The sequence below is a fragment of the Uranotaenia lowii genome, chromosome 2, assembly GCF_029784155.1.
Source record: "Uranotaenia lowii strain MFRU-FL chromosome 2, ASM2978415v1, whole genome shotgun sequence".
Lineage (NCBI taxonomy): Eukaryota > Metazoa > Arthropoda > Insecta > Diptera > Culicidae > Uranotaenia > Uranotaenia lowii.
In genome coordinates, this window is record NC_073692.1 from 49,332,423 (window position 1) to 49,352,443 (window position 20,021).

General features: G+C 36.1%; 1 protein-coding gene across 3 annotated transcripts in view; it reads right to left on the reverse strand.

Moving 5' to 3' along the window:
- Positions 1-4,653: 4,653 nt before the first annotated feature.
- LOC129743747 (tyrosine-protein phosphatase non-receptor type 14) overlaps positions 4,654-20,021 on the reverse strand; it is an 88,266-nt gene continuing 72,898 nt past the window's right edge. For all 3 annotated transcript variants that reach the window (XM_055735885.1, XM_055735884.1, XM_055735886.1), the window contains 3 exons: positions 5,905-6,064; positions 5,672-5,835; positions 4,654-5,606 (listed from right to left, as the gene is read on the reverse strand). In XM_055735885.1, coding sequence (XP_055591860.1) covers positions 5,478-5,606; positions 5,672-5,835; positions 5,905-6,064 — 453 coding nt within the window. In that variant the 3' untranslated portion in view covers positions 4,654-5,477. The remainder of the gene's footprint in view (positions 5,607-5,671; positions 5,836-5,904; positions 6,065-20,021) is intronic.

Genomic DNA, 20,021 nt, shown 5'->3' on the forward strand with positions numbered 1-20,021 from the left:
TTAAGGAGGACTTTGAAGTTCCTTTTAATCAGAAAAACCATCGCATTTTTGTTTATCGTTATAGAGAATGGACGCTAAATGTGCGTCTTATAACATTTCAATCGGTCGAATCAGCATGTTTCCCTACACGAAAACCATTTTTCCAAAGGACAAAACTACTTAAATCTTATTGAAAATAACCAAAATGTTGTGTGGAGCAAATTGGATTGAAATTTCGAATAAATCGAGTTATGCAAAAAAATGTATCTGTTGTCTGTGTCGTGCATAAGTGCATGATATTAAAGCTTGGAAACGAGTTGGATCAATATTTGCATCTGTTGCGGATTACTAAAGGATACTAAACGATACTTTTGCCATAATGTTTCTTGGAAATATCAGAACACGTGTTGTCAATATGCCATAAGTTGTAACAGTTGTTTTTTTTTGTGTATTCCCTTTGAAGGGAATACAAAATGATACTTTGTAGTATCGTTCAATAATGCAACATAGTTAACTGAAAATATTCGTAAGATAATGAGAGCTAGACGCTGAACTGATTGTGAGATAGATATAATTTTGTCAAACCATAAATTCGGTTAAAGAGACGGATTCAAAAGCTGCATACATTGTATCTGGCGAGCAGTATCTTGTCTATACAAAGATATTCCTACTACATCCTGCTGAAGGTTCACGATTGAGTATCGTATCTATGTGGAAATCCTAAAACTTGAAATGACTGGGATGGATTTTCCCTGTACGTAAATGAAATCTACGCTGATCTTTTCTGCAGGTACCTTTGCCGATTCTGGCTTATGAAAAACTATGAATTTCCTCCTAAAGGGTGATACGGTCAAAATTTAGTCAAGAGAAAACGTGTGTAAATCGGTGAAATCGTTTATTTAAAAAATCAAATTAAATTTCTTTTTCAAGTTTAATTAGTATAAAATTCAGGAAAAATATTCAGTTAGGCTTCCGCTTAACCCCTGCCATCAGATTTTGTACAGCCACCTAGTCCACCTTCTTCGTCGCAGAAAGTCAGTTTGCCTTGAACTGCTGCTCGTCCTTAGCAGTTTTTTGGTCTTCTTTAGGTTCCGCTTGACAATAGCCCAGTATTTCTCAATTGGGCGGAACTCTGGCGTGTTGGGAGGGTTCTTGTCTTTGGGAACCATCTGCACGTTGTTGGCGGCGTACCACTCCATGGCCTTTTTACCGTAATGACAAGATGTCAAATCCGGCCAAAATAGTACGGAACAACCGTGTTTCTTCAGGAAAGACAGCAGACGTTTATTCAAACCCTCTTTCGCGTAAATTTCTTGGTTGACAGTCCCGGAAGCTATGAAAATGCTGCTTTTCAAGCCACAGGAACAGATGGCTTGCCAAACCAGATATTTCTTCGCGAACTTTGACAGTTTCATGTGCTTGAAAATATCTGCTACCTTTCCCCTTCCTTTTGCCGTATAAAACTCCTGTCCCGAAAGCTGCTTGTAGTCGGCTTTGATGTAGGTTTCGTCGTCCATTACCACGCAGTCAAACTTCGTCAGCATCGTCGTGTACAGCCTCCGGGATCGCGCTTTGGCCGTCGTATTTTGTTTATCATCGCGATTTGGAGTCACTACCTTCTTGTAAGTCGATAGTCCGACTCGTTTTTTGGCTCGATGCACGGTTGTAGACAATACACCCAGCTTATTTGCGGCATCTCGGAGAGAGAGGTTATGGTTTCGCTTGAAACTACCGGAAACTCTCTTTGTCGTCTTAGCGGCTTCCGGTTTTCGATTTTCCCCCGATCCAGACTTCCTGGCTGTCGACAATAGTTCCCCAAACACTTTAATTACATTTGTAACGGTTGATTTGGTAATTTTTAGCGATTTTGCCAGCTTTGCGTGCGAGTAGCTTGGATTTTCGCGATGCGCGAGCAAAATTTTTATATGCTGCTTTTCTTCCTTGGACGGCATTTTGACAACTGAAGAGTGAATTCCAAAATCAAAATAGGAGCAACATTCTACACACACACACCTTCAAAATGAGGGGTGTACAGGTTTTTGAAATGCAAAATTGAAAGAAATACGTCAAGTGAATATTGACCAAATTTTGACCGTACCACCCTTTAACCTAAGAAATTTTATTTGCAGTTTTTGCACGGTAGAAAAGGATCAGTTGTTCACTCACACATGGGCAAGAAACGCGCAAAGCCAAATAAGTCTCACGTGTAATAGGGGATTACTTCCCTGAATTTCAGGTAATTTGTTCGTCCTGTGCACACGTGCAGGTTGCCGAAGAAAATTCTGTGTTTTTGAAAAAAAAAATTCTGACTTTTTGTGATTTTACCTTGAAATTCTGTGATGGTTTTCTGTGATGCTTTTTCTTTTAATTTCATTGAAATTTCTTGATAAAATGGGTCTTTTTAACATTTTTGTTGGGAAAAACCAATTAACATCACAAATTTTATCATACTTTTCTAATTCAAGGTAAGGAATCTAAATTTTTAATTGACAAAAAAAAATTTTTTGGAAATCTATTCAAAAATCAAAAATTCTGTGAAATCTGTGAATATTTCAAAATTCTGCGTTCTGTGACACAGATTCTGTGATGAAAATTGGCTCAAAATTCTGTGAAATTACAGATTTTTCTGTGATTCCGGCAACCTTGACGTGCACCTGTACACACGAAGAAATTTCAGCATGGATTTCAGGAGAAGCGTAACGTCACGAGCTTTGAGGAGATTTCCTTTCAAACTTCGTGAATATTGAACAAATTTCCTATAAAACGGAGAGTCATGATCTCGTTTTAAGGTTTTCTACATTTTCAAGATATCATTAGGCAATTATTACATGGGCTTGTGATATAGCTCAGTTGGCAAGTCAGTTGCTTTCTGAGCCGATGTCCGTGAGTTCGAGCTCAAGAGTAAACATCGAACACAGTTGTACCTAATAAGTTTTTCAATAACTGTTCGCCAACTGCAACGTTTATACAAAGTCGCGAATGCCATAAAGATGGTAAAAGGACAATCGAAACAAACAAAAAATTAGGCGATTATTTTATTTTTTAAATAAATTGATTTCCCCGAGTTCTGACTGTTGAAAAAAAATCGTGGGTCACCGAATTCGAACCGACTAAATAACGTGCAAAATTCATGAGTTGATCCAAAACAGGAATTTCATACTTCATTTAGTTATTTTAAAACAATTTCTTTATATAGGATTTAGGTTCGTCTCTATCGCTTTGATGGCCCAAGATACTCCACAAAATGTGACCCACGATTTCCCACAAGCTATGATTTGCAAATTGGTTGCAATTGTGTGACTTATTGATGTTTCTTCGAAAATTCCCTTTCCATGTGAAAGAACAAAGCAAAACTAAGATCATAAGCGTATGAGCATATTTTTGTTATGAACTTCAACAACATATAAAAAAAATCAAACGCATAACAACGACGATGATAGTTGAATTGAGATTTTTATTTCAACACACCTCCGAGATATTCATAGTGGCCCACGTTACCCCACTCTCCTCTAGTTAATAGAACAGCTGTGTTGTCGTTCTATGACTTTCGAATTGGCTCGTATTTCGTGCCATACTATGCCATGAGTAAATTTAAACTTTTAAGTTTGTATGAGTTTGTATTGAATTATTATTATTATTATTAATAATTTATAGAGGATTTTAACTAATACTAGTCCTTCGTCCTCTGAGAAAATTGAATATTTTGTACTGAAAAATCAACATCATTGTTGTTTCTTCTGTGGAACCGAGCCGTCTAATGATTTTTGTACCAGTTTATAAATTTTTTAAAGGAAATTTTCCGCTGAACCACTTTGTCGAATATCATAACTTCGTATCTTTTTAGAAAAAAAAAATTAGCTGTTTAACAGGTGTATGTCTTTTGGCATTGATAAACATTAAATTCAATTGACACCACTGGTTGTGCCCCGCGAAGTATTGCATGAAAAGTGGTCATGCATGCAATACCTCACTAGGCACTCAGCAGTGATGTCAATTGAATTTATTGATTATCAATGCATAAAAACATACCCCTATTAAACAGCTAAAAACTTTTTTGTCTAAAAGGATACGAAGTTATGACATTCGACAAAGTTGTGGAAAATTTCATTTAAAGAATTTATAAATTGGCACAAAAATCATTAGCAGGCTCGGTTCCACAGAAGAAACAAAAATGATGTTGATTTTTCAGTACAAAATATTCAATTTTGCCATACAAACCTAAAAGTTCAAATTTACCCATGTAAACGTTACTTAAAAATTCAGCAAAAAATCATAGATGAGGTTTGGACCAAATCGAAGCTTTTAAGACCCCAGGGTTTGAGAAATTTAACAATGACCTCAAATCGACTCAGTCTAATACTACTTTATATATGTAGAAATTACCGTTACCGTATCTTTTTTTTTTTTGGATGGGTTGTGACGAATACAAAAATCGAACGATTTCCCACTTGCTTACGGTACTTTGCTATTACAAACATCTTTTTCGAGCAATTCTACAATTTTTCCAAATTTAAGTCCGAGTCCAAATGCGACTGGAATTACAAAAATCAAAAATTATTCGTAATCCTAAGGAAAGGAGACTTCCCTTTGCATAAAGCAAAAATTTTAATTCCGTCCAGGAGAACCAAGGCAATTTCGGATTTTCAACAAAAAAAAAAACACATAGTATCGCTAGTTGAATGGATCGTTTTCCAATAATGATGCAATGTACAATGTTTTGAGTAAAAGTTAAAAATTGAGCCATTGTATATCTCTTGCACGGTGCAATAATGGTTTCTTATTTTTCAGTACTTGTCGATCTCGGCTCGCGGCGATTTAACTTCGCATCTCGGTCGTTTGAGCTCGCTTCTTAAATAGTTTTGCTTTGTTTTAATACATTTTTACAAAATACTTTCGCGATATAATTTTCAACGCGGAGGGTTGTTAAATATTTCTTAAATGATTTACGGACGTTGGCTTAGTCAGAATCCTACGAAATGATACAATAGAAAAAAAAAATGGCAATACAAATTACAATACATCTCTGTACACTTTCAAATCCGGATTTTTTTACACGAATCTTTCCCTAGATAAGGCACAGTTTGTCGTCAGGTTGGTAATACAAAATTACTAGAATACTTTTTTTTTCTTTTTCGAAGGCAATCTCGTTACGCATCTACTAACAATTTTTAAAGGAATACATACAAATAGAGAAAGATTTTCAATGATGATGGTGTGCATTAAAAATAATTAAAGTTCTTCTTTTCCTACAAATATTGTAAACTGTTGAACTGCACGTTATTAGCATTAGTACGATGAAATAATTCAACAAAGTTTGGCTTTACAGCTTTTAAATAAGGGCGGCGGGGGCGATCAAATGTTAAAACCAGGTAAAACTAAGCACTCGTTACAATAAATAGGTAGTTGATCATTTTCGGTTAACAGCTTCAACTGGGGCTGTTTCGTAGTTGTATGAAACGAAGACAGATATTACTAAACTGTGCGTTTGGTCTTCCTTTCTAGATAAGGCGCGTTTGTTTCAGATAGTGAATCAGCAGTGCGTGAATGAACTTGTACTGGGCCAGCGATGGAATAATGTTGCCCCTTTGGTGACGAATCTGCCCTATTAACCGGGGTATGTCGAGATCCTTAAAAAGAAAACAACTTGTTGAAAGTAATTCACTTCAAAAACAAGAATGGGGATTGATCTTACTTGATTGTGATCCAGGGTATACATGAGCAGATCGGCAACCAGCGTAACCCCCGTTCGACCACCTCCCTCGTTGCAGTGGATCAGCACCGGTGGATTCGTGTTGTGCGATGGTGGAACCTCGGCTATCGAAGCTAACCGCACCGAGTTGAGTTCCTCCAGGAAACCTGGAAATAAATATTTTAAAATTAAACGGTGAAAATGTCACTTAGATCATTAAAATTATATATACAAACCTAGAAAGTGTCCCACATCGCTGGGGCAATTCTGATCGCCCCATTCGCTGTAGGCGACGTGCCACACGGAACGATATCGACGGCTTTGGGTGTGGTACACTCGAAGCTTGGATGTGGTGCACCGGTCCGATTCCTGTGAGAATTCTCGCCACACTTGGTACTACAAGTAAACAGTGATAAGTGTAGAGAATTGGATTTAATTATACCGTAGAAATATCTTTGAAGTCAGCAAAATGGTAAACTAAAATAAAGATACGATCCTTAATCAAATATTTGTACAGCTTTCCTAGGAAAAGTTTCATACAAAATGTTCTTTGTTCTCTAGGATTAATCCCGGTCAGCTTATGAAAACTTCCACTGAATTATGCTGTGTGTTTGGTACGATGGGCGAGGTGGCAACCCTTAATAGACATGTTTATAAAAGTATACAGGTTGTGGGTGTACATTATTGGTTGGGAAAATTTTCCCATCACCAGGATGAGCTGATCACGAAAGAACGATTCGAGTGTTACGACGACTGGCTTATTTGTTTATACAATCAACAGACCAATTATAGGTCCATATAACGAATTTATGTTTAAGTTACACAAAATTTACATCTAACTAGCGATTTCTTGATATTCTTATAACTTTTTTTCGGAAAACATCCCTCGAAACGTCGAAAAGTCAAAGAGCTCGGAAAAGCGGTTGAACGTTCTTATAACTACGATGAATGCACTATTGGCTCCATAGTTGTTAAATCGCATGGGAACATACAGTTGAAGGTACTGGATTCTCAGTCCATTGGGGTCTCACACTAAGAGGAATAGCTTCCATGTAGCGTAGGACAATCGATTCGCGATTTCTGTAGATCGCATTTCTTCGGGCTTGAAGAGTATCCTTATCTATGAGACGACATCGATGTTCGTAGTTTGGCAGGTGGAACGGGTCTTGCCAGTTTAGCTGTCTGAGGGTATAACGCAAAAAGCGCCGCTGGATAGCCTCGAGCCGCTCGGTACCGTTCTGATAGTAGGGACACCAGACAGCTGATGCGTATTCGAGGATGGATCGAACTGTGCTGCATTACAGGCTCTTCAGGCAGTACACGTCCTTGAATTCCTTGGCCACTCGAAATAAAAATCCGAAGCTTCTAGAGGCTTTATCGACGACATAGTTCGTATGTGTTTTGAATTTCAGCTTACGGTCGAGTATTACGCCCAAACCATTGATGTGGTCCACCCGCGTAATGGACTCATCTCCTAAGAAGTACTCCGCCCAAAAAGGCTGCCGTCTTCGTTAGAAACTGATGACTGCACATTTACTGCGAATTGGAGGCAGGCGGTTGATGTCGTTCCACTGTGCGAATAGATTGAACTGGTTTTGCAGGAAATCTATGTCGTCCCGAACGTTTATGGTGTAGAACAGATAAAGATCATCAGCATAACAAAATTACGGGCCGCCGAGAAGTGAAAGCACATCGCTAAAATATATTAAGAAGATAATCGGTCCTAGGTGACTACCTTGGGGCACACCCGAGAAGGCAGAGAACTGGCTGGAAAGAGTGTCTCCAGTGCTAACTGTCAATTTACGTCCAGTTAAGTAACTGCGGAACCAGCCAAGTAAAGGTCCGCGGAATCCTAAGCGCCCAAGCTTACTAATGGCGATATCGTGGTTCACTTTATCAAACGCTACTGACAAATCAGTATAAATGGCGTCAGCTTGAGACTTTGCAGCAAAACTTTCGTGTACATGGGAGGTGAAGGTGAACAGGTTAGTTGTTGTGGAGCGTTTGGGCGTAAAACCGTGCTGATTGATTTAAAAATTTTGCTTGCAGTACGAGAAAATCGGATACATGACGACTAATTCGGATAGTTTGGAGATTGCACATAAAGCAGAAATTCCTCTTAGATAGGGTTAGTCGAGAAAAGCCCTGTTTTTGAACAATAGACCATGTGGAAGACTTTTGATATGGGTTTCAGGAAGAGTCCCTAAGATACAAGGGGTTGTGTTATCGAAAGAGGAAGGCTTCGTGATAGCCAGTATTAGTGGGATCTTCTTCTGCAGTTGCTATGCTCCCCAGTTATTTCCTGGAGAAGATTGGTTAAAATCTTTCAGGAACACACGGGTAAAAGCTCCATCGGTAGTCTCCTCACAATCCCCAGATGTGCACTATTACTGGAAGTCCTGGCAAGGCTGAACGAGGCAAATCCATCGTAGATGTCACTTCCTGTAATCCGGCTGGACGAGTGAGCGAGTTTTTCACAGAAAGCCAACATTATGCGGTCGGTTGTAGTGTGGGAGCAAGTTCACGGACAGTGTCGACGACAGGCGCAGGCTTCGATCAGTCTTCCATCGAAATGTTGAAGTTTGTATGTGGTTGAAGTGCTAAGCACCAAGCGCAAAAACGCTCGGTCACACGTATATTGGTGGACGGAGAAAATTGCGACCCTGCTTACTAGGGATTCGCGGATGACGTAATTACGTGAAAGGGTGGAAAGCTGGATGCACTCCAACAGACTACGCCAAAACCTCTCAGTAGCTCAAGGTCTTAACTATCCTCCAGCGACTCAAGGTCCAACTTCTCTTCGAGACCCATTTCAGTTAAATTATATTGAGTCCAAACGCCTAAACCAGTCCAGTGTTAAGAACGACGGTGGCTTTAAAAGCCATGTCGAGTATTACGTGCACCAAAGCGGCAATAGATAAAGCCGCCTTCAGGGTTCAACGCCGAAACAATTTGCCTTCTCAAAGATAAAAGAAAGAAATATAAAAGGTATCGTTAAAGTAAAACCCCGCGGGTTAAACCTGCTTACCAAATTGCGGTAAAACAAAGTTAGTCCCGAAAAATAGATCATAAAACAACAAAAACGCCAAAAACCCTCGATGAGGCTTCGGAATTGTTTGCCGAATATTTCCACTGAATTTACAGCGTAAACGATACAGTTCCAGAGCTAGAATTCCAAACGGCGACAGAAGTCATTCCTGAGCTAAGAATATTGATCACAGATGTTCGACGAAAAATTTAGGTGCTTGATGAATCCAAAGGTAGTGGACCTGATGGAATTCCAAATTCGTTTCTTGAAAAATGCTTTAACGCCTTGGTAGAGACGTTAATAATGCTCTTCTCAACTTCAATTCGTAGTGGTCAGTTTCCGAAATTTTGGAAAATTTCTCCTCTCCCAAAATCGTAATTCATGGCCAAATTTATCCTTGGTCAGAAGGGAAAATATCGGACTTTCAACATGACTTTTCGAAAAAGCGATCAATGGCCACGAACTTAGCAGAATTCGTCTCTCGAACTTCGAATTGGATGATGCAGGGATTACAAGTCAATGCTATTTATATATATATACCGACATGTCCGACATTCGCTTTTGACGTGATTAACATAAATGCTCTCCTGTCAGTGCTGATCTTGTTAGTCCTGGGATCACCGTAATTTGTCTTCAGTGGATTTGTTCGTATCTGAAAGAAAGAGTCCAATTTGTGAAGATACTGAAAGCGAAATCCAGGGTATTCTCGGTCAACAGCGGCGTTCCACAAGGGAGTCACATGGGACCCCTTCTTTTCGTCAATGGTCTGAACGAGCTTCACGAAGTACTGCATGACGTGTTTGTGTTGATATACGCAGATGATCTGAAACTGTTCCTGAGCGACAGTTTCAGATCATCTGCGTATATCAACACAAACACGTCATGCAGCACTCCGAGATACCCAAAGGATTGTTTGACCCTATTAAATGCGCTTTATGTAATGTGATTACCTTTTCTCGGAAAGTGTGTAATAATGTGCACGAATACTGTCTCGCGAACAGCTGTAAAAGGGCAAGAAAATCCCCCATGAAAGATCTGGGAGTCGTGTAAGATGAAGAATTTGGTTTTTCGAAACATGTCGTAGCCAAAGCGAATCCTAACGTTCATAAATAAAAACAGGATTGAAATTTCTGAGATACGCCTTGAGGAACCTTGGGTGGCAAGAAAAAATACCGGAATCCTTGTGTATGTTGGTAAGACTGGAGTCACTAGAAACTCGGAGGAAATCAACGGATGAGCTGTTTTTAAGGGACTTGACCAGTTGAAAGTACTTTTCACCATATTTAGTATCACAAATTTCTCCAAACGAAGGACGTGGCAGTTTACGCAACGTGAGATCGTTTCAGCTACCAAATCGGATACATAACTACGCTCGTAATGAACCAATCTATAGCATAATGGCTTTTTACAACACACATGCTGATGTAATCAAACTGACTATGTCCAGAAAACAAATCAAAAATAGTCCTTAGATGTTTTTATCATACATAAATATGTTGTAACTAGTTGGGGATCGTTCGAATCGTAGCAAGAAAGCAGTTCAAAGCTTGTGCTGTGATAGGCGTATGTCCAGAATAAGCGACTAAGGATCAAAAACGACGGACAGAAGACCGGAGATTTTGATTATTTATAAAGATTTATTGAATGAAATAAATATTATGATATTTATGAAGAAGCCTTGAGTTGCCAAAAAGAGAGGTCTTTTAAGTTAGTTCATAGTACTAAGGAAAGAACCTAATATGAGTATATCGCCGAGTTCCTTAAAATTCAATTCGAATAAAACACAAAAAATTTACCTCCTGGATGAACAATTTAGGAAAAAACAAATCCTGCTGCATTAGGACATAAATCCAACCCATCGTTATTGCAATGTGTAGATGAAAAAAATAGTTGTTGGCTGAACTGAGGAAAACTGTTTTTAACCCTTCGTTTCATAAAGTAACAAATTTGCAAAAATTAATGTATGGAAAAAAGGAAAAATCGTATTTTATTTCAATTTTTTTTTCTTGATGTACTCATCAATTTCAACTGTTTAAAATGATTTTGAGGGGAAATTAAAAAATCATTATTTAAGAAGAGAAATCACCGTGAATTTGTTTTATGAAATTAATTTGCGGCTTCATTGGTGAGGGTTAAAGAGTTGAAATGAAAGACGGATAGTAGATCAGAAGAAAATTCTAAGGTGGTGAAAAGAACGAAGAGCATTTGAAATAGAAGCTTGACCACATACTAAATTCTTTGTCCCGCACTAATTAACTGTATTGACGAAGTAGTACCCAATAGAGGAGGCACTACGTTTTTCGATACAGTTAATTATGGATGGTTCGACCGCCATGTGAATGCACATGTGTCGAACGGACAAAAAATTTTGCATGTGGTTGCTCTGTTAATTGGTACGTCTCGATGGTCGCGTGGTTAGCGTGGTAAGACGGTAATCGCTTGTCCACTGATGGCATGGGTTCGATTCCCATCTCGGTATTGGGTGTTAAATGTTAATCTTAAGTTGTCCACGTCATTACAGACTGAATAAAGCCTAAATCGGCTAAGATGGTGTATGTCTTTTTTTAATACAGTTAATTGGTGCGGGACAAAGAATTTAGTATGTGGTCAAGTTTTTATTTCAAATGCTCTTCGCTCTTTTCACCACCTTAGAATTTTCTTCTGATCTACTATTCGTCTTTCGTTTCAACTCTTTAACCCTCACCGATGAAGCCGCAAATTAATTTCATAAAATAAAAAATCATGAAATGAAGGGGTAAATGTTTTTGCTAAATCTTCGAATCCAACTCATTATGGGTGGAGGAATAAAAGAAAGTGTGCCTGTTGTTTAGGCATTGGTCAAATGAGAGCTGCAAAATCTTGGAGTTGTACGCCTAGGATTTAAAGCTGTCTATGTGATTAAGGATTGGAAATCTCCACTTTTTTTGCCTTTCTAACAGAAAGGTTTGGTTATCGGTCGATTTGAGAGATCATTAATTATGGGTCTTAGACATACCTTTATAGGTACCTATCGACTCAGCTCGACGAGTTCTGTTGATGTCCGTGGATTTGTATGTGCCATTTTAAAAATGTCTAGAACGTTTTTGCGAAACTGGGCTGCACAATTAAAATGATTTTAGTCTCAAAAGAATGCATTTTTTTTTCTACACAACCCTTTCAAAAACGGGAAAAAAACAAAATAGTTGAAACCGTTTTCTTTACCAAATACATATCATACTTATTATGGCATAAAAAAAAGTTGCTAGTGGCGCCTCGAAGCAGCAGCACCAGCAATCATTTATAAATTGAAGATAATCAAAATAAAAAAATAATATTTTTATTAACTCGAGAATTGAACCAAAACCCTTCAGATCCCAAGTTGCAAGCGCTATCCAATAAACCATCGGCACGCTTGATTGAAAGCGGCTCAAACTCAAATAGGTAAAAGGCATTACTAAGACGCACCGTGGTCTGGGCAGTTTCTCAGTCTGCTGGGGCAAATACGGCAACAGTGTTTATATCTTACACTTCTTGCTTTTCAATGCAGCAAATGGCGGATGGGCGTTTCCTTCAGAGTCCGCCATGCCTATAGACATTATAATTTCATTTATGAAATTATAGTGTCTAAAGCCATGCCGGGTGTCAACAAAATGCAGAGCCGTACAGGAAACTGCGTTGGGGGGGAATTTATATGAAGATCTTATGACCCTCGTTTTTTTTACTCGTGTTGAAGAATGAATTTATGTTTTTTTTTTCATTTCTACATACTCATACATAATTTAGATTCAATTTCAGATGCAGAATTCAGATTCAGTTTTCAAATTCAGGATACAGGTTTAGGAATCAGAATTCAGGATTCAAAATTCAGAATTCAAAATTCAGATTCAGAACTCATATTCAGATTCAGAATTTAGATTCAGAATTCAGATTCAGAATTCAGATTAAGAATTCAGATTCAGAATTCAGATTCAGAATTCAGATTCAGAATTCAGATTCAGAATTCAGATTCAGAATTCAGATTCAGAATTCAGATTCAGAATTCAGATTCAGAATTCAGATTCAGAATTCAGATTCAGAATTCAGATTCAGAATTCAGATTCAGAATTCAGATTCAGAATTCAGATTCAGAATTCAGATTCAGAATTCAGATTCAGAATTCAGATTCAGAATTCAGATTCAGAATTCAGATTCAGAATTCAGATTCAGAATTCAGATTCAGAATTCAGATTCAGAATTCAGATTCAGAATTCAGATTCAGAATTCAGATTCAGAATTCAGATTCAGAATTCAGATTCAGAATTCAGATTCAGAATTCAGATTCAGAATTCAGATTCAGAATTCAGATTCAGAATTCAGATTCAGAATTCAGATTCAGAATTCAGATTCAGAATTCAGATTCAGAATTCAGATTCAGAATTCAGATTCAGAATTCAGATTCAGAATTCAGATTCAGATTCAGAATTCAGATTCAGAATTCAGATTCAGAATTCAGATTCAGAATTCAGATTCAGAATTCAGATTCAGAATTCAGATTCAGAATTCAGATTCAGAATTCAGAATCAGAATTCAGATTCAGAATTCAGATTCAGAATTCAGAATCAGAATTCAGATTCAGAATTCAGATTCAGAATTTTTGTAAATTTATTTTCGGCATATCGGTGAAAAATTTAGATTCATGGAGAAAGAATATCAGAATTAAAAATTGATGAAGCTGGATGTTGCGAGGTAAAGTATGGTGTACGTTAATAAATTTTCCTTGCAAAAATGTTCTTTCGCTCTTTTCATCATCCGTAAAATTTCTCCTCACTTTATCAATTTTCAATTCTGGAATTGTTTCTCCAAGAATACCAATTTGCACAGTTTTTGATAAATTTGCGATGACTTAAAGATCATTACGCATGAAAACACGATTTTGTTTTGTGAAAACTTTTTTTCACAATTTTTCTGAAATTAAGTTTGCTGCATACTTTTAGGGGTAAAACCATACTATTAAAAGTTGTAAAATCCGAAATCATAAAAAAAAATTTGGATGAAAGAAATTTCAATGTTGAAAACCGTGTGATGCAAAACAATCAAAATGAGATTTACAAGATTAAGAATTCAGATTCAGAATTCAGATTCAGAATTCAGATTCAGAATTCAGATTCAGAATTCAGATTCAGAATTCAGATTCAGAATTCAGATTCAGAATTCAGATTCAGAATTCAGATTCAGAATTCAGATTCAGAATTCAGATTCAGAATTCAGATTCAGAATTCAGATTCAGAATTCAGATTCAGAATTCAGATTCAGAATTCAGATTCAGAATTCAGATTCAGAATTCAGATCCAGAATTCAGATTCAGAATTCATATTCAGAATTCAGATTCAGAATTCAGATTCAGAATTCCGATTCAGAATTCAGATTCAGAATTCAGATTCAGAATTCAGATTCAGAATTCAGATTCAGAATTCAGATTCAGAATTCAGATTCAGAATTCAGATTCAGAATTCAGATTCAGAATTCAGATTCAGAATTTAGATTCAGAATTCAGATTCAGAATTCAGATTCAGAATTCAGATTCAGAATTCAGATTCAGAATTCAGATTCAGAATTCAGATTCAGAATTCAGATTCAGAATTAAGATTCAGAATTCAGATTCAGAATTCAGAATTCAGATTCAGAATTCAGATTCAGAATTCAGATTCAGAACTCAGATTCAGAATTCAGATTCAGAATTCAGATTCAGAATTCAGATTCAGAATTCAGATTCAGAATTCAGATTCAGAATACAGATTTAGAATTCAAATTCAGAGTTCAGATTCAGAATTCAGATTGAGAATTCAGATTTAGAATTCTGATTAAGAATTTGGATTAAAGATCAACCTGGAATTTGAAATTGGAACTTATATTCAAATATTAGACTAAGTGTTGTAACTCAAAATTCAAACTTTAGAATCAGAATAAGATTTCAGATTTAGTTTACAGAATGAGATTAATCATTTAATAGTCATATTACTTTCCCCTCCTTTTGTGGGAATTTTTCCTCTATGCATGGTTGAGCTCTAAAAAAGGTATCATGCTAGGGCACGCGTCACGGCTATCCATCAATATTGTAGTTGGTTTTACTTATTCAGTAAAAAAAAAGCATAAAAAAACAGTAAGATTCGAACCGTGACCAGCAACGTGAAAGTTCTGGTTGCTACCACGGCACCATTTCAGCGTGTTATAAATCTTGGAAATTCTACTGTTTAAATACCATTCTTTCCATACATAAAATGAGCTCCTTACATACCAGTTCGCTTTTCCCCAAAAAAACGTATCAGGCATCATTTTTGCCTTTCTAACAGAAAGGTTTGGTTATCGGTCGATTTGAGAGATCATTAATTATGGGTCTTAGACATACCTTTATAGGTACCTATCGACTCAGCTCGACGAGTTCTGTTGATGTCCGTGGATTTGTATGTGCCATTTTAAAAATGTCTAGAACGTTTTTGCGAAACTGGGCTGCACAATTAAAATGATTTTAGTCTCAAAAGAATGCATTTTTTTTTCTACACAACCCTTTCAAAAACGGGAAAAAAACAAAATAGTTGAAACCGTTTTCTTTACCAAATACATATCATACTTATTATGGCATAAAAAAAAGTTGCTAGTGGCGCCTCGAAGCAGCAGCACCAGCAATCATTTATAAATTGAAGATAATCAAAATAAAAAAATAATATTTTTATTAACTCGAGAATTGAACCAAAACCCTTCAGATCCCAAGTTGCAAGCGCTATCCAATAAACCATCGGCACGCTTGATTGAAAGCGGCTCAAACTCAAATAGGTAAAAGGCATTACTAAGACGCACCGTGGTCTGGGCAGTTTCTCAGTCTGCTGGGGCAAATACGGCAACAGTGTTTATATCTTACACTTCTTGCTTTTCAATGCAGCAAATGGCGGATGGGCGTTTCCTTCAGAGTCCGCCATGCCTATAGACATTATAATTTCATTTATGAAATTATAGTGTCTAAAGCCATGCCGGGTGTCAACAAAATGCAGAGCCGTACAGGAAACTGCGTTGGGGGGGAATTTATATGAAGATCTTATGACCCTCGTTTTTTTTACTCGTGTTGAAGAATGAATTTATGTTTTTTTTTTCATTTCTACATACTCATACATAATTTAGATTCAATTTCAGATGCAGAATTCAGATTCAGTTTTCAAATTCAGGATACAGGTTTAGGAATCAGAATTCAGGATTCAAAATTCAGAATTCAAAATTCAGATTCAGAACTCATATTCAGATTCAGAATTTAGATTCAGAATTCAGATTCAGAATTCAGATTAAGAATTCAGATTCAGAATTCAGATTCAGAATTCAGATTCAGAATTCAGATTCAGAATTCAGATTCAGAATTCAGATTCAGAATTCAGATTCAGAATTCAGATTCAGAATTCAGATTCAGAATTCAGATTCAGAATTCAGATTCAGAATTCAGATTCAGAATTCAGATTCAGAATTCAGATTCAGAATTCAGATTCAGAATTCAGATTCAGAATTCAGATTCAGAATTCAGATTCAGAATTCAGATTCAGAATTCAGATTCAGAATTCAGATTCAGAATTCAGATTCAGAATTCAGATTCAGAATTCAGATTCAGAATTCAGATTCAGAATTCAGATTCAGAATTCAGATTCAGAATTCAGATTCAGAATTCAGATTCAGAATTCAGATTCAGAATTCAGATTCAGAATTCAGATTCAGAATTCAGATTCAGATTCAGAATTCAGATTCAGAATTCAGATTCAGAATTCAGATTCAGAATTCAGATTCAGAATTCAGATTCAGAATTCAGATTCAGAATTCAGATTCAGAATTCAGATTCAGAATTCAGATTCAGAATTCAGATTCAGAATTCAGATTCAGAATTCAGAATCAGAATTCAGATTCAGAATTCAGATTCAGAATTCAGATTCAGAATTCAGAATCAGAATTCAGATTCAGAATTCAGATTCAGAATTTTTGTAAATTTATTTTCGGCATATCGGTGAAAAATTTAGATTCATGGAGAAAGAATATCAGAATTAAAAATTGATGAAGCTGGATGTTGCGAGGTAAAGTATGGTGTACGTTAATAAATTTTCCTTGCAAAAATGTTCTTTCGCTCTTTTCATCATCCGTAAAATTTCTCCTCACTTTATCAATTTTCAATTCTGGAATTGTTTCTCCAAGAATACCAATTTGCACAGTTTTTGATAAATTTGCGATGACTTAAAGATCATTACGCATGAAAACACGATTTTGTTTTGTGAAAACTTTTTTTCACAATTTTTCTGAAATTAAGTTTGCTGCATACTTTTAGGGGTAAAACCATACTATTAAAAGTTGTAAAATCCGAAATCATAAAAAAAAATTTGGATGAAAGAAATTTCAATGTTGAAAACCGTGTGATGCAAAACAATCAAAATGAGATTTACAAGATTAAGAATTCAGATTCAGAATTCAGATTCAGAATTCAGATTCAGAATTCAGATTCAGAATTCAGATTCAGAATTCAGATTCAGAATTCAGATTCAGAATTCAGATTCAGAATTCAGATTCAGAATTCAGATTCAGAATTCAGATTCAGAATTCAGATTCAGAATTCAGATTCAGAATTCAGATTCAGAATTCAGATTCAGAATTCAGATCCAGAATTCAGATTCAGAATTCATATTCAGAATTCAGATTCAGAATTCAGATTCAGAATTCCGATTCAGAATTCAGATTCAGAATTCAGATTCAGAATTCAGATTCAGAATTCAGATTCAGAATTCAGATTCAGAATTCAGATTCAGAATTCAGATTCAGAATTCAGATTCAGAATTTAGATTCAGAATTCAGATTCAGAATTCAGATTCAGAATTCAGATTCAGAATTCAGATTCAGAATTCAGATTCAGAATTCAGATTCAGAATTAAGATTCAGAATTCAGATTCAGAATTCAGAATTCAGATTCAGAATTCAGATTCAGAATTCAGATTCAGAACTCAGATTCAGAATTCAGATTCAGAATTCAGATTCAGAATTCAGATTCAGAATTCAGATTCAGAATACAGATTTAGAATTCAAATTCAGAGTTCAGATTCAGAATTCAGATTGAGAATTCAGATTTAGAATTCTGATTAAGAATTTGGATTAAAGATCAACCTGGAATTTGAAATTGGAACTTATATTCAAATATTAGACTAAGTGTTGTAACTCAAAATTCAAACTTTAGAATCAGAATAAGATTTCAGATTTAGTTTACAGAATGAGATTAATCATTTAATAGTCATATTACTTTCCCCTCCTTTTGTGGGAATTTTTCCTCTATGCATGGTTGAGCTCTAAAAAAGGTATCATGCTAGGGCACGCGTCACGGCTATCCATCAATATTGTAGTTGGTTTTACTTATTCAGTAAAAAAAAAGCATAAAAAAACAGTAAGATTCGAACCGTGACCAGCAACGTGAAAGTTCTGGTTGCTACCACGGCACCATTTCAGCGTGTTATAAATCTTGGAAATTCTACTGTTTAAATACCATTCTTTCCATACATAAAATGAGCTCCTTACATACCAGTTCGCTTTTCCCCAAAAAAACGTATCAGGCATCATTTTTGCCTTTCTAACAGAAAGGTTTGGTTATCGGTCGATTTGAGAGATCATTAATTATGGGTCTTAGACATACCTTTATAGGTACCTATCGACTCAGCTCGACGAGTTCTGTTGATGTCCGTGGATTTGTATGTGCCATTTTAAAAATGTCTAGAACGTTTTTGCGAAACTGGGCTGCACAATTAAAATGATTTTAGTCTCAAAAGAATGCATTTTTTTTTCTACACAACCCTTTCAAAAACGGGAAAAAAACAAAATAGTTGAAACCGTTTTCTTTACCAAATACATATCATACTTATTATGGCATAAAAAAAAGTTGCTAGTGGCGCCTCGAAGCAGCAGCACCAGCAATCATTTATAAATTGAAGATAATCAAAATAAAAAAATAATATTTTTATTAACTCGAGAATTGAACCAAAACCCTTCAGATCCCAAGTTGCAAGCGCTATCCAATAAACCATCGGCACGCTTGATTGAAAGCGGCTCAAACTCAAATAGGTAAAAGGCATTACTAAGACGCACCGTGGTCTGGGCAGTTTCTCAGTCTGCTGGGGCAAATACGGCAACAGTGTTTATATCTTACACTTCTTGCTTTTCAATGCAGCAAATGGCGGATGGGCGTTTCCTTCAGAGTCCGCCATGCCTATAGACATTATAATTTCATTTATGAAATTATAGTGTCTAAAGCCATGCCGGGTGTCAACAAAATGCAGAGCCGTACAGGAAACTGCGTTGGGGGGGAATTTATATGAAGATCTTATGACCCTCGTTTTTTTTACTCGTGTTGAAGAATGAATTTATGTTTTTTTTTTCATTTCTACATACTCATACATAATTTAGATTCAATTTCAGATGCAGAATTCAGATTCAGTTTTCAAATTCAGGATACAGGTTTAGGAATCAGAATTCAGGATTCAAAATTCAGAATTCAAAATTCAGATTCAGAACTCATATTCAGATTCAGAATTTAGATTCAGAATTCAGATTCAGAATTCAGATTAAGAATTCAGATTCAGAATTCAGATTCAGAATTCAGATTCAGAATTCAGATTCAGAATTCAGATTCAGAATTCAGATTCAGAATTCAGATTCAGAATTCAGATTCAGAATTCAGATTCAGAATTCAGATTCAGAATTCAGATTCAGAATTCAGATTCAGAATTCAGATTCAGAATTCAGATTCAGAATTCAGATTCAGAATTCAGATTCAGAATTCAGATTCAGAATTCAGATTCAGAATTCAGATTCAGAATTCAGATTCAGAATTCAGATTCAGAATTCAGATTCAGAATTCAGATTCAGAATTCAGATTCAGAATTCAGATTCAGAATTCAGATTCAGAATTCAGATTCAGAATTCAGATTCAGAATTCAGATTCAGATTCAGAATTCAGATTCAGAATTCAGATTCAGAATTCAGATTCAGAATTCAGATTCAGAATTCAGATTCAGAATTCAGATTCAGAATTCAGATTCAGAATTCAGATTCAGAATTCAGATTCAGAATTCAGATTCAGAATTCAGATTCAGAATTCAGAATCAGAATTCAGATTCAGAATTCAGATTCAGAATTCAGATTCAGAATTCAGAATCAGAATTCAGATTCAGAATTCAGATTCAGAATTTTTGTAAATTTATTTTCGGCATATCGGTGAAAAATTTAGATTCATGGAGAAAGAATATCAGAATTAAAAATTGATGAAGCTGGATGTTGCGAGGTAAAGTATGGTGTACGTTATAATTT